At 53.0% G+C, this 15,525-nt stretch overlaps 1 protein-coding gene across 2 annotated transcripts in view; it reads right to left on the reverse strand.

Annotated features, from left to right (window-relative positions):
* Positions 1–15,525, reverse strand: part of SEZ6L (seizure related 6 homolog like) — a 62,998-nt gene that overhangs the window by 17,135 nt on the left and 30,338 nt on the right. For both annotated transcript variants that reach the window (XM_053279946.1, XM_053279945.1), the window contains exons 2-6: positions 9,055–9,774; positions 7,391–7,524; positions 5,917–6,109; positions 2,905–3,090; positions 2,637–2,802 (exon numbers count right to left, since the gene is read on the reverse strand). In XM_053279946.1, the coding sequence (XP_053135921.1) occupies positions 2,637–2,802; positions 2,905–3,090; positions 5,917–6,109; positions 7,391–7,524; positions 9,055–9,774 (1,399 nt within the window). The remainder of the gene's footprint in view (positions 1–2,636; positions 2,803–2,904; positions 3,091–5,916; positions 6,110–7,390; positions 7,525–9,054; positions 9,775–15,525) is intronic.

The following is a 15,525-nucleotide window of genomic DNA, read 5'->3' on the forward strand; positions in this document are numbered from 1 at the left end:
AGCATTTTACGGCTGTTGTCGCGTGCAACCTGCGAAGCGCCCCGGAGATGTCAGTGGCTGGAGAGTGTGGGGAATGTTGGGGGAAGCATCTCCCGGAATGGCTGCAGTCAGCTGGCAACCCTATTTCTTGGGCGCACCCAATTTGCACGGGTGCAAGCGAGAGCAAAGCTCAAGCCCTGGAGCGTGGCCCTGGCTCTTCTGCCAGGCATGCTCCGGCAGCTGCCCTTGATGACTTCCTCGGCTGCTCTGTCCCCTGTGCTGGGGAAATTGCGGGTCCGAAGCAGTGTCCCCTTTAATATCCCCAGAAGTTGTTGACTGCAATGGCTTTTGCTTGGGGATTCTGGGAGTTGTAGTCTGGGAATCCTTGTTAGAGGGCACACTGGTCCTAAGTGGCCTTTTGGGGAGAGAGGCTGGGTCTCCTCCTCAACTCTCCGGAGGGATCTGCCATTCTCAGGGGGCTGTGTGGTCAGTGTGGCCTCCTCCATCTAACTGGCCGCAGCAGAAGTCCGGGGAGCCAGCCAGGGGCGGCCCCTAGAAGCCCAATCTCTGATCCGGGAGCCGATGCAGCTTGAGACGGATGCATGGCAATGTTGCTGTGCACTCAGGAAGCCGGAAGCCTGCCAGCGCATGGCTCCCCTTCCACCCCCTCAGCTGTCAATCCCAACGGTAAATATTGTTGAATGTCTCTTTGAAAGGCCGCTAGAGATAAACACCACTGCATCCATTGTGAGACGAAACTGATCCCCTTCATGCCACACCGGTAAGCTTTTCTGAAACATGCACATCGGGAGTTCTCAGACTTGCGGCTGGGGGTGGCGGGCGCGGTGAGCCAACCACATCTGGGCATGCAAGGTGGAGATGAAAGGGGATAAAAACTCTGGCCACTACACTATGTTGGCTCTCCCGCGTGGCTCCCACGCTTAGAATGCCCAAGGAACCTTATCCTCCCAGGCAGGACCACACCTTCCCACACCCCATAAATACAGATCCTTTTAAAATGGAAAGGATGACTCTTACTTTCTCCCCATGAGCCCAGGTGTGTGCATGTGCCCCACTGACATCCCCCTTGGCAAATCTGCGCCCTCCTCTGCCTCTTGCATGATGACGCCCGTCTTCTGGAGGGGTTCTACAAGCAGAAACTCTCCTGCGAGTTATGTCGTGTTTACTGCCGCCATAAACAGGTGTTTTACTCTCGGATTTCACTACAGCTCATAAAGCTGCTTTATTGTCTGTTCCCCAGCTGGATTTTTTAACGCTCCTTTAAGCACCAGCGTCACTCCCTCAAAAGGCATGTCGTGGGCTGCGGGATGCTGGGAGGTGATGCCATTAACAGACCTGGGGAGTTCCAGGCTGGTTCTCCTGGGGGGCCTCAAATTCCTATTTGTGTGATTTACTGGTTGGGCAAAACATTGCATAACAGAAAGGAAACAGCTGCTGTTCAGAAGAGGGCACACGCTCCCTTTTATGCACTTGGAAAGGGGCCTCTTGGGGCCTCCGCTCTGGGTCACGGCCAGCAGCCTTAGCTCAGCACGTTTTGCTGATGATGGGGGTGCTTTCCAGATTGGACCCTGCAACGGGGCCGCATCCCTGAAGTGTGCTTCCACACTTCCTCTGCTGTGACACTGCAGTCCCTACATGGACAGCAGGGTGCCGTTCGCATTTTGGATGCCTTGTTTCGAATGCAATTGCTGCGATATAGAGCTAAGACGTCATATATCTGGCGTAAGGAAGTTGCTGGTTTTTTGGGTTGTTCATTTCTGCGAGACGGCTCCCCCCTGCTGGGAGCTTTTCTATGTCTGTTTTGCCTGAACGGAAGCATTTTGCTGCTGTTGAGCGACTAATCTGGAAGACACTAGGGAGAGAAACTGTCCACTTTTGCTTCCACTGATTGAGAGGATGTGCTCTAGGGCCATCGCTCAGTAGCAGAGTAGTGCCTGCTGTGGATACCCTAGGTGTGGTCCTTAACACCTTCAGCAGGAGGCGAGAGGGACCAACGGTCTGATTCTGAATTGCACAGCCTCCTGCATTCAGCCGCCTGAAAAGGCCACCCCTCCTGCTTGATGGATTGAGCCCCACTCAGCTAATCCATCTTGGTGCTGTCTTATCCCACCTGTCACACCCCATAGGGACATAAGAAGCTGCCATCTACTGAGTCAGGCCCTTGGTCCATCTTGTTCCGTATCATCTACCCAGACTGGCAGCAGCCTCTCCAAGGCTGCAAGCAGGAGTCTGTCTCAGCCCTACCTGGAGATTCTGCCCTACCTGGAGCATGCAGACGATCTTCCATGGAGCTCCGGCCCCATAGTTGTGCAGCTCTACCTGACAAATGGCCACCCTGTAGCTCGCACGAGAGCAACTTTAGCAGCCTCCTTGGGCACCCCGCAGACCCCTTAAGACTAGCCACATCTGCCCATCAGAAGCTCTGATGTGCTTCTCCCCAAACCCTGGCATGTTTCAGCGACACCACAGGTGTATCGGCCTCGGCACCTGCTGTGAGTTGCCCCGTCTGGACTGGAGCGGGGAATGAGCTTTCGGGCCTCTATCCCCCCCTCCCCGCCACATGTTGGACAGACACCTGAAGCGGGCCACCACGAAGCCGCGCTCGGTGCTTTCTTCTCCGGCCGAGCCCAACTCACCTTTGCTTCTCGCCCAGCAGCAGCCGCTCAAAGTGCAGGTGCAGCTTCTGGCCTTCCGGGGCACTGATGGTCCACACGCAAAGCAGGGTGTCGGTGTGGTTCCGGGGGGACGTCGGCGCCAAGATGCGTCCGATGGTGGCGTTGTGGACCGTCCCCCCGCAGGGCGCTGCAGGGGAAGCCCGGCAGGAGGAGGCGGTCAGCGAACCCAGGTGCCCGCGCATGTGCCGGCCCCCGCCAGCCCTCCACCCCACCCGCCAGCTCCACCGACCTGAGCAGAGCGGCTCCGGGCTGCTCCAGTGGGGCTTGGAGGCGTTGGTGCAGGTCAGGGCCTCGGGGCCCTCCAGCTCGTAGCCCAGGTGGCAGTGGAAATGGGCCGTGCCCCCGGAATGCAGCCCCATGACTGTGACCTCGCCAAAGTCCGGTCTCCGGGGGAAGCTGCAGCTCAGCATGAACACTGCAAGAGAGAGACGCCGACTGGGGTTCTCCTGGGGAGGCAGGCAGAGGCGCTGCCCGTTCCCAGGTGTGGCGGACTACACCCCCCAGGACCCCCAAGCAAAAGCCATTCCAGCTGGGGATTCTGGGAGTTGTAGTCCTCCACAACACCTGGGGATCCCTGTGAGAGGCGACACTGCCCCCAAGACCCCTGCCTCCCACTTCACTGCTATGCCAAGCCTGGTTGCTTGGCTTCCTTTTGTGTGCATAGAAACTACGGCACACGTAATTCTTTACTGCACATTTTACAAAGATAGTCGTGCAAATTTTATTTCACCGTTATTAATGGAGTTTCCTGGCCACGCTGATGAGTTTTATTGAGATTACCTGCTGTCCAATTTTAAAGAAACAGTCTCTAGCAATATGGCCAAGTTTTGCGATGTAGTTTGTAAAATAAATAACTTACTACTTGATTGGATGCTGTTATTGTACATTTATCTTGCTGGTCAATGACCGAAATAAAGTATCGATCTATCCTTTTGTGTGCTGTACGTCAGGGCTGCATAACTTCGGCCCTCCAGTTGTTTTTGGACTACCGCCCCCATAATCCCCTGCCACAGTGACCAACAGCCAGGGATTATGGGAGTTGTAGTCCCAACTCTGCAGATGTGCAGCCCTGCTCAATGCGCATGTGCGGTGTCTATACATGGTGTCCAGCACAGTTATGGGAAGAGATGATGCCATTTGTACCTAACCTGTACAGAGAGAGGTGAGTCCATAATCTCTATGCACCTCTATGCACATGACAGGTCTGTAAAATCATGCATGCTGTGGAACAAGTAGACAGACAGAGGTTTTTCTCTGTATCTCATAAATATTAGATCCTGGAGTCGTCCGTTGAAGCAAAATGCTTCAGGACAGATTTTTAGGAGTACTTCTTGACCCAACGTGCCCCCGGATGTGGTGACGGCCACCAGTCTGGACGGTTTTGAAAAGAGATTAGACAGATTCGTGGAGGGTAGGGCTCTCGGTGGCTACTAGCCCACTGGAGAGCTGTATATTTCTGTCAGGAGCACGTCGTGATTTTCCATCTGCTCTCCGGATGGAGACACGGGCTCACATCCCACTGCTGATGCCATGTTATATTTGCAGCCAGCCAGCATAGAGAAATCAATGAGATGGAGGCAGGATGCAAAACAAATTCTGTAGAACCGGATGTTTTGTTACTTTGCTGTGATTTTGTTGTGTTTTATGCGGGTTTATATCTTGGTGCGTATGTTGACTGGTCACTGACCGTAATAAATTATCTATCTATCTATCTATCTATCTATCTATCTATCTATCTATCTATCTATCTATCTATCTAATGGCACGAGTGCAAGTCAACCCACTTTCTCCTGGAGCTGGTGCCACGGCCACGATTCCTCCTGCCTGTCAGGGGCACTTCCGCCCCATGGCAATGGCTCTTGGAGCCTCTTCTATGGTTTCTTAGGAGCCGGAGGCTGTTTCCCATCAGCCTCCTGCTCCGCTTTCCTGTTCCTAAAAGCAAACGCCAAGGCGGCCCTTGATCTTCATCGACAGAGCGCACCTCCGCACGTCCGGCCGGGAAGGGAAGGGAAATAAAAGGCCAAGTGGCCGGAGGTGCAATGACAGGCCTGGGAAATGTGCCAGGCAGGCTTGTGGTGCTCAAGTCCCTGCAAAACGGCTCCTCTTTGCTGGGCTGGAAAGGATCATGAAAGGGACACTTGATTGCCGGCTTCACTGGAGCCAGTGACGGTTTGCTGGGGAAGGGAAGGGGAGGGAAGGAGAGACGGTGCCGTTGAGTCAGTGTTAACTCCTGGCGACCACAGAGCCAAGTGGTTTTCTTGGGAGAATACTGGAGGGGTTTCGCATTGCCTTCCTCCTGCCCAGTATGTGAGCATCTGGCTCCAGCACCTTCCTATATCGCTGCTGCCCGGGATAGGTGACTACAAATATAGATTTACTAGGCACAGTCAGAGGTGCACCTAGGTCATTGGGGAGCTTGGACCTCCAGGCCTTTGGAGCCCCCCCCCGTCCCCCGCCAATTAAGCATCGTCATGCTCGGCCAGGCGGCCACACCACCCGGGACAGACTAAAGAGGATTGGGGGGGGGCTGGGGGCTGTGGAGGCCCTGGACTTCGGCCCCAAAGTCCAGGGGGAAGAGTGCCTCTGGGCATGGTCTGGGATTTGAACTAACAGCCTCCTGCTCCCTAGGCAAGCTGCTTCCCCACTGAGTGGCCACCAGACCCCCTGGGCTGCGAGGCACCAGCCAGGTGGAGCAATGGCTTCGGTTCTTGAGAGGCGCTCTGTTGCCTTCATTGGGACGGGGGTGAACAGCCCTGTTTTGTGGAGGAACACCAAACGCACACGCTTAGCCCTGCTGGGCCAGACCAAAGATCATCGATGCAGCCTTCCCCCATCCCCGTTTATCCTATGCCCTGTCCTTAGAGGTAGACTGCAACTTTACATGCAGGGTTTTCTTAAGCTATTGCAGTCCATTCACTACCAGCGGGCCTGGTTTTCGTGAAATATTTGCACTCTTTATATGGGCAGAGGACACTGCCCTGCTGCGTTGGACCAAAGGGGGCTGGGAATTCTGCTGCTCACGTTGACCAACCAGCTGACTCTGGCAAGGCCACAGGGAGGTGAGGGAGGCAAGAATGGTGTGTGAGCCCAGAATGCCCTATGGGGACCCCAAGGGGGTCCAGCTAGCCCAGTCTCCTGCTTCCCACAGGGGCCCACCAGAGGCCTCTGGGAAGACCACCAGCGTGCTCGGCAGAGAATCCGCCTCTTGCCTATCAACGGACCCCTTCTTGACACTCCGTACCTTGATAGTGGAGTTGGAAGGTGCCAATCACGTCGTCCTGGAAGGTGCGGAAGTAAACGGAGATGGTGTTGGTCAGGCTCCGGATCACCTGGCCTTCCACCAAGAGCGTCTGGTTGGCCAAGATCACCATGTGGCCGTTGTCCACACCGCGGATGGACAGCACTTCTCCCTCGGACAAGTTCACGCTCTTCACCTTCGAGCCAAGGGGGAGAAACCCACACAAATCCATGAGGAGAGGGGCGGTGGTGTCATGTTGGGACCTCAGCGCTCAACCAGGGGAACATTAGTTCACGGTGTGGGTGCCGTCTGACTGAGGGGTTTGCTTTATTTGCCTTACCAGCATGGTGGTGTGGTTAGAGAGTGGGAGCAGAACCAGGGAGCTCTGAAGCAAGCATTCCCATCCCTAGGTTATGGGACTGCAACTCCCATAACGCCCAGCCACAAGACTGACTGTGGAACTCATTGCCACATTAATATTCTGATGGCCATGAGCACAGCACTGAGGTGCATACATGGAGGAGAGGTCTCTGTCTGGCTGCTAGCCATGTGCTATGGCTACCAGAAGCTGGGGGCTAATTAGGAGAGGCTTCTGGTGAGGTTCCCAAGCTGGCTACTGTTAGCCGAGAGAATGGTTGCCCGGGCTGGACTCGGTGCCCCGCAGAGCCTTCTTTCCCTCGCAGGTTCTGCGCACGTGAATGCCTGAAAGCGCCTAAAGACGCACAGTCTGTGTGTCTCAAACGTCTGGAACACTTGCTTCTGCCCGAGTCAGGCTGCTGGGCGGGGGGGAGTGTTTGTGGAACAGCCTCCCCCAGGTTCAGGCCTGCTTGTCTGCCTGGGGAAAGCAGATTGATATTGCCAGCTTGGCTGGGATCAGCTTAGCGGTTTCCTTTTCTTTCTTGATCCTTTAAGCTGGAGGGATACGATAAGGGGGTTTGACCCCTGTAATCACAGGGGAATTCTTCCCACTAAACCCCAGCAGATGGGGGCTCGGGCTGGGCAACTGGCTGACCCTCTCTGGCCGGCTTCGGCTGTGAGCCTCTCCTTGGATTATTCGTGCCAAGGACTCCTTGCCACCAGCTGCACTGCCCTCTCTGTGGCTGACGGAGCAATTACACGCCCTGCACTACAGATCTGTCACCAGCGGGTTATCAGCTTCCTTTCACTGATACTCCAATGGAGCACAAGCGGGCTTTAAAATACGGCATGCACCTGAATCCAAGATTTGTTTTGTCCAGTTGTTCTTGGATGTTCGGAATCCGGAGCTCATCTTACATTCAGAATCCTCTTCCTTTTGAGTAAATATAGGTATCACCTATCTCTAACCTCTACTTCTTAAGGGGCTCGTCTTCAATTCAGAATCGTCCTGAGTGTGGGCAATGCCATCACTGTGCAACTTACCCTGGGCAGGGGGCTCTTGGGTCCGCCCTCAGGACCAGAGCAGGGCTGGCCCAGGTGGGCCCCGTTGGCGTCTTACCTGCAGCTCCACCCCATATCCGGTGTAGACCGTCACGTTGTACGTGCATTCCAGGAAGTTACCGCGAGGCAGCGGAGGGTAATCGGTCGAGTCGATGTACCCGTCTGGCTCATAGAAATTCACGCCACAGAGAACTGGAAAGAGATTCCGTGTCAATCCACCATACTCTGAAATGATCCAGGAATATGCACGCTAAAACTGAAGAGGGTTTCCCCTCCATGAAAATGCAATTCTCCCGAGTCTGACTATAAGTCCCTTCATTCGTTCATTCATTCATTCATTTGATATACAGCCCTTCCAAAAATGGCTCAGGGTGGTTTACATCAAAATAAAAGCAATTAAGATCCATTAACAATCAAAAGCATTTAAACAATTAAAATCATTAACAATAAAATCATTTAAAACCCAACATTAAAATATTAAGACAATGAATCTAATGAAAAGCCTGGGTGAATAAATGTGTCTTCCGCACCTTTTCAAAAGTTGCCAGAGATGGGGAGGCTCTAATTTCAACAGGGAGCACATTCTAAAGTCCAAAGGAGGTGAGAATGGCCGGGTTTCAGACAGAGAAGGGCCTTCCCCATCTCTTGCTACCAGATCCTTTTTAACTGGAGCCTGGGATTCAAAACAGGGACCTTTCCACTCAGCGATGTTCCCTCCCCTCGATAGGCCACTGCTTCCTCGGGGGCTGCTGGCCCTGGAGTGGAGCCCTCCTGGCTCATAATGCTGAGCGATATGGCGAGCCCCTAACCTGCATCATGGCAAATGCACGGAATCTATAAAGGACGCTGGAACTCCTTTGGCAGGATGTGCGTCAAATGTGCAGTTGAGATTGGAACAGAGCACTGCTGGCACACATAGGAACAGAGGAAGCTGCCTTATGCCGAATCAGACCCTTGGTCCATCTAGCTCAGGATTGTCTGCACAGACTGGCAGCGGCTTCTCCCAGGTTGCAGCCAGGAGTCTCTCTCTCAGCCCTCTCTTGGAGATGCTGCCAGGGAGGGAACTTGGGACCTTCTGCATGCAAGCAGCCAGGTGCTCTTCCTGGAGTGTCCCCATCCCCTAAAAGGACTAGCTTACAGGGCTCATGCATGTAGTCTCCCATTCAAAAGCAAACTAGGGCAGTCCCTGCCTAGCAAAGGGAACAATTCACGTTGCTGCCACACAACCAGCTCTCCTCTTCTTGGCATAGGCCAGGCTCTGAATGCTCTGAAAATGGTAGTGCTGAAGACAAATTGGTGCACTCAGAAAACAGACTGCAGCCTTCCAGGGACGATCCTGTTTTTAAACGGAGCAATTATCTATCGCACCCTACAAGCCATCTACTGAGATGACCTGTATAGCCAGCTGTGTCTAAAGCTAGCCAGGAGACGTTTTCCCTTGATACCCTTTTGAGTCTTTCCTGCAACATCCAGCCATGAACATCTCCAGGGTCAGCTGGGGACAGGCATCGATTCCTGCAGGCTCCAGACCAACCCTTTCGGCTGGCCACCTGAACACAGGGGCAAACCTACATCTGAGTTGCTGCAGGTCAGGGATTCTAATGGCCACGTCAAGAGAGAGGGCATTTTGGGTGTTGCTACGATTAAAGAGTTGGGGGTTGGACACCCTGGACGACCGCCTTCAAACCCTCCCTGACCCAGTCCAGACATGACATGGCTTACTTGGCGTTTGCTCGGTGGTAATCACGGTGGTCGTGATGATGGTGGAAGTGATAGTTCCCCGGCTCTCCTGAGAGAAAGATCTCCTCCCGGCCTCGCCTTCTCTGCTCTTGGCTTTCTTGTTGACCACAGTCCTGATTTCCTCCCCATGTAGGGCTATGCCGAGTATTTCTTTTGACCCTGGACTTTGAGAAGGTGTCTGGAGAGTCACCGTGTGGGTGGTGAAAGGTGAGATTTGGAGCGGGGAATGACTGGTTATTCCATGGCTGCCTTTTCTGCCCCCCCACAAGCTCAGCTCGGGTACGGTGGGTTTCTCTTCCCCACCCAGAGCGACCATGGCCTCCTCCAGGCCGTGAAGATTCTCTGTGGCGATCGGCCCTGAGCTTGTGAGGCCGGACTGGGCTGCCGCTGTGGTCGTTCGGAGTCTCTGGTGTTTCTTGGCTGCATTTCCTTGTTTGGGAGAAGATGGCGGCTTCTTCTTGGGAAGTGGCATTTGTCTCGCGTTGGCGGAAGGGGGAGCTGTTGGGTCTGGGAGGACTTCCTTTGGAGACGAGGTCCTTCGATCCGTCAGATAATCCAATATGTTATCTGTTGATGGCACAAGACCCTCCATGGCGTTGTACCTGGGCTCCAGGTTCTCTCGGAGAAGGGTGGTATTTGGGAGTCCATCAGCATGGAATGGTGAGGGTCTAGATGGATCTAACTTCTCCCCAGGATTCCCACCTGTAACAGAAAGGCAGGGGGCAAAGGCTTAAAACACACGGAGGCTCTTGATATAGCTGCATCACAGGATTCATGTTCTCTTGGTCCAGCATGCCATGGAGGGTTTGCTTTCTCTCCAACCTCTCTGTTCATCTCCACTTACCAGGGTATCTGCTTTAGCTCTCAAATCCCTCGTTTTCCCAAAACGCAACAGCCGATGGTTTAATTCAAGACCTGACAGGCCCACAACAGTCTCTATTAATATCCTATTTGCAAATGCTGAATGTTATGTAAAACCCAATCTTATTACCAGCCACCTGATAAGCAGTCTTTCGTAAAGAGCTCATTATCACCAATGCAATTTCCCCCCGCTTTCTAAGAGGCCCATTATTGGCAATCGTGTTATGAACCCAGCTTGCCATCCATGTGCATGCACACGTGCCCAAGATGCTGCTCCCGTCTCGTTGTTCCTGATGTGGAGCTCTGCACAACTCTAAAGCTTGCACATTCCAGGCTAAGTCAAGAAAAGAAAGAATGGCCTCCTTTATAACTTCTCACCCCACCCCCAACAGAAGAGCAACATGGACTACTTTTTTTTAAAGTACAAAAATATTGAGCATGGACTTGTACAATTATTTACTTTAAAATTTTATACCCCTCCTCCCTTTCAAAAGAAAGAGATTCCTGCTAATCTGCTGATGAGATTGATCAGAAATGGGAGAGGGGAAGTTAGGGTGTTGGTTGTTTTGCACCATGCTTTATATGGGGGAGGGTCTTTGCTTCTCCAAAATACTTGAAAAGCCCAGCACAATTTCCTTCCTTTTCTACCACAAACATGTTTACTTTACTTTGGGGGGAAACAAGATTGATTACTGGGTTGATGCTGCCACCAGCCACACTGGGAGATAAGCCTAATTAAGCTGACCTCTTGCTTCCTTTTGAGAAAGCAACCGACGGGTTTTTGATTAGGGAGATTCGGCTCTTAATGAAACCTATAAAGTTTTCATGTTAAGGCAAATCTAGGGCAGATTAATCACTGCAACGTGTGCCAAAGAGATTAATTGGTATGAAATACAGATTTATTTTTGGACAAGAATCACGGAGCATCGCTCTGCGTCCTGAGGGTGGGAGAGATTTTGGCTCTGGCTAAATGCAGAAAGCAGTGCCTAGGTTTCCTATTTAGACAGGAAATGGCTTTGAATGGCAGGTACAAAAAACCCCTCCCTCCCACTCCCTGGGACATTTGCACACTGAGTCCCAACCATGTGGTGCTGAAATGCCACTCGGTAGAAAGGATCATTCTCTCGCCTGTCATCCGCTTTCTTTAGCGTGCCAGCGTTTTCACAATGAAAAATGTCCTCGGAAGAAAGGTGAGCAGCTCTGAGCTTCTGCCAAGATATTCCCATGTGGCCCTCCAGCCGAGAAGCTATTCAGAAGGGGCAGCTTTGGAGTTTGCCTCAAGGACGATGTTAACAAGGACAGATGTAGAACAAATAGAGGCACATGCAGAAAACAGAATGCAAGCTGTTAGGGAGGAGGAGGCAGCGACGCAGGGGGCTTTGAGCTAATCAGGGGTGACAAACTGTATGTGAGCCTACACTGTGGAACTGCAGCAAACAGGACCAGGACCATCCGGGGATGGATTAACAAATGCACCATGGGCAGGACCTGGGAGGTCTTCGTGTGTCTATGCTGGAGCACAACAGTCAGGGTGTGAATTGTGAAGGTAATGGAGTCGTTGATAAGAACTGCACACCTCACCCCCTAATTTGAGCCACATCATGGCCCTTTATAGCTTTCTGGTAACAGGGAGCAGGATTTTCCCTCTCCTTCTCCCTCATTAGCCAACCAAAGGTCAGACGCACTGCCCCAAGCAGGATTCTGGAGGCCTTGCCGGTGGAATGACCCTGTGCATCTAATCGCCTAACCTCTCTGCCCTCGGGTGTTCCTCTGGGGATCCTTCCACGTGTGACTGACTAATGGGATCGACGAGCAAGCACCTTTCGGCCACCCCACTGAGCGGAAGCAATTACGGGCCGGACAGCTCTGTTTTCTGGCTTCCTTTTCTCCTATGAGGCTACACCGTGAGTTGGCACGGTTTATTTCGCCAAGGCCAGGACCCAACTTAAAACCACCTGGGGCACATTTTCTTTGCAAAGGAAACACATGTCCTGCAGACTACAAAACAATCTAGCGGCATCATTATTTGTCATAAGCTCCGTGGCAAAATGGAACACAACATGGAGAGGAGAGCCGGTCTTCTGGTCGCAAGCATGACTTGTCCCCATCGCTAAGCAGGGTCCACCCATGTTGCAAATGAATGGGAGACTAGAAGTGTGAGCAGCACTGTAAGATATTCCCCTCGGGAGATGGAGCTGCCACTCTGGGAAGAACAGAAGGTCCCAAGTTCCCTCCCTGGCAGCATCTCCAAGAGAGGGCCGAGAAGGGGGTAATTCACACTCACTACCGCAAGACCCGCTCTCCTCCCCTTCAGTGGGTGGGAGAGCACAGATCAAGGCCCCCGAAGTTGAGCTGAGGGTATGGAGAAGTCTTTAAGGGGCAGCGTGGTGTAGTGGTTAGAGTGTTTGGACTAGGACTGGGGAGACCCGAGTTCAAATCCCCATTCAGCCATGAGACTTGCTGGGTGACTCTGGGCCAGTCACTTCTCTCTCAGCCTAGCCTACTTCACAGGGTTGTTGTGAGGAGAAACCCAAGTATGTACTACACTGCTCTGGGCTCTTTGGAGGAAGAACGGGATATAAAATGTATAAATAAATGCACCACATGTATGAATGCACCACTGAGAGACCTTCAAGGCCAAGTGGAAGGCAGATCATCCTGGAGAGAATCTATCGATGTGGTCACTAAGAGTCGACACCAACTTGACGGCACTTCGTCAATCAATAATGACCCTAAGGGGCCTTTTGCAACACGCGGGTTAGGATGCAATGAGTCACCATATGGCAAACGATGGTTGGCGTGTGCCTTCGGGTGGGAATCCGTCCCAGAAAGGCTTGCCAAACCGGAGATCTCCAATGCCTGCCAAATCGGTAGACAGAAAAGTCTCCAAGCTTGCATTCAACAGATTGCCTGAGGGGAGGCAGCATTCCGAGCAGAACTCCCGCCAGCCCCCCAAGAAGGAAGGAGGACCCCCCTGCGGCCTCTCCCAGGCCTTGCGGCCAGCACATCTCCTGCATGAAGGCACGTTTGTCAAGTCTTGTGTTTCGCAAAACCACCTCCATCTGGTGAAGGAGGACTTGAACTCCCCGCACCGACGGTTCCTCTTACTTTATCCAAAGCCAAACAAAGAGAGGGGCAAAACGCCACCCCACGGCAGCCGGCCCGCCTTCCCCACCTGCTCGTGATGCAAAATCTGAAATTTGGGGATAATTCAGGGCCATTTAACCCATGTGAATGCCAGCCCCCCCCCCCCCGCCCAGCCTGATGATTGTTTACTTGGTTCAGCTACGGTTTAAATGCCTTTGAACGTTCTGTTCTGAAGCCTGGAATATTCGGCGGGTGCGGTAACAAAGCCCTTTTGCACAAAGGAGGCGCTGAAGGTCATGAGAAGCAATGCTGGCGGGGGTGGGGGGTGGGGGGGGAAGCCAACCCCCCCCCATACACACACCTTCATGTGGAAATGTCACAAAGCCAGAGTATTCTCATTTGCAAGAAAAAGAGAGGCAATGATGCCTTGTAAGGGCCCAGCATTGCAAAGGTCCAAAGTGTGCTGGGTGGGTCTGTGGGGTTGGCATTCTCCAGCAGATCTGAATGGGGCTACTCGATTGCACAGCCCATTTTCTCACTGTGCCAGCCCAGACGCCGCATGAGAGAGGCCCTGCTGGTTGGCTCGGGAGGCGGCCTTGGGAGGAACAGGGGCGTTGCCGCTAGGTGCTGACAAGATCTGGGGCTCAGGCCCACAGCCCCACTTTGGATCCCTCGCCCTCCCCAAGAATAAGCGTGCATGTTTTTTACAAAGTCTCCAGTCTCCCAATGCAGCACCTCTGAAGGTGGCTGTGGCAGGAGAGGAAGCCAGGCGCAATCTGCCCTGCTCTGTGCGGGCCACGCCTCTGTGGCTGGCCTTTCTTCTTGGAAGAGGCCAGGGAAGAGGGAGGGAGCTGATGTGATTCGGGGCTCTGAGCAATTCACTGCAGGGGTGTGTGTGCGCCCCATGGACCCCCCCTTAATGATGCCCCTGCGAGAGGTGTGTGTCTATACAGAAAGCCCCCCTTAGCTTTCAAGGGAGGGAAAGGGAGGGAAAGAAACCACCCACTGGACTAATTTTTGTGCCAAATAGCCACCTAACGGCACAGCGGGGAAATGACTTGACTAGCTAGCAGAAGGTTGCCGGCTCAAATCCCCACTGGCCTGTTTCCCAGACTATGGGAAACACTTATAGGAAGATGCTGAAAGGCCTCATCTCACACTGCGCGGGAGCTGGCAATAGTAAAGTGTGACGTCGTCAGGTCAATTTCGACTCCTGCTACCCACGGAGCCCTGTGGTACCCCTCGGCACACTTTACCTTTTGATCATCCCAAACATTTGGACTGGGGTGGAGAGCTGGTCTTGCAGTATCCAGTACAAATGGCCCCTTTTGCTAAGCAGGGGCCACCTTGGTTTGCAAAGGGATGGGTGACTATATGCGAGCTCTGAAAGGGAGTTCCCTTATGCGGATGGGTCTGTGGCTCAGTGGAAGAGCATCTGCTTTGCATGCAGAAGACCCCAGTTTCCAACCCTGGCAGCATCTTGAGGTAGGGCTGGGAGAGAAACTCCTGCCTGAAACCTTGGAGAAGCTGCTGCCAGTCAGTGTAAACGATAATGAGCTAGGTGGACCAAGGGTCTGGCTCAGCAGACGGACGTTTCCTACGTCCCTATGGACTTGTGCCCTCACTTGTGACAGTCCTGCCTCTATTCCCTGGGGAATACAGATCAGGGGGGAAGCCACAAATCAGCAGAACCAACAGCGCTGTGCAGAAAATGCCCTCAATGCTCACGCGCCGAATTTCATGAGTCAGTGTGGTCAAAGCAACGTCTTTTTGTTTCTCCTTTTATAGCAGCCACTCTGCCATGGACCAGACGGCCAGTTCTTAATTTCTTAAGTAAATCACTTAAATGGCTTGATCGAATTTAGTTTAACGCTCCCCAGGCCTAATCTCACACTTGGGATGTCAAACGGTTCATCAATGGAGAGACCTGGTGAGGAAACTTGAGTGCCGCATAAAGCAACCGTCTTGGCGGCTGATGCAATGCAGCATGGCGCCTATCCCTGAAAATGGGAGACTGGACAGCGATATAGGGTGTGTGCATGTGTGTGTGTGTGACTTTAGTAGGAGTGTGCAGCTCAGTGGAAGAATATCTGCTTTGCATGCAGAAGGTCCCAGGTTCATTCCCTGGCAGCATCTCCTGGTAGGCCTGGGACAGACTCCTGCCTGAAACCTCGGAGAGCTGCTGCCAGTCAGTGTTGACAATACTGAGCTAAATGCAACGATGGCCTGACTGAGTAGAAGGCAGCTCCCTACGTGCCTCATCAGTTCAACACTGCAATAGCAGCTTTTTGGCGGAAAGTCAATGCGAAAGCTTTCCCCAAGGTAAGAAGTATGAGCACCGCTGATCGACATGCAAAACCTGTGATTGAAAGGACAAATCCATGCACCGTGTCAACTGAGGTGTGAATGCTCTCCTATCTAGCGTTTTGGCTGGAATGTCTCACCATGGAGAGATCTGCAGCCAGCTCCAGAGGTGATTTTGCACCCCCCTGATGGCAGCGGAAC

The sequence above is a fragment of the Hemicordylus capensis genome, chromosome 15 (genome assembly GCF_027244095.1).
Source record: "Hemicordylus capensis ecotype Gifberg chromosome 15, rHemCap1.1.pri, whole genome shotgun sequence".
NCBI lineage: Eukaryota > Metazoa > Chordata > Lepidosauria > Squamata > Cordylidae > Hemicordylus > Hemicordylus capensis.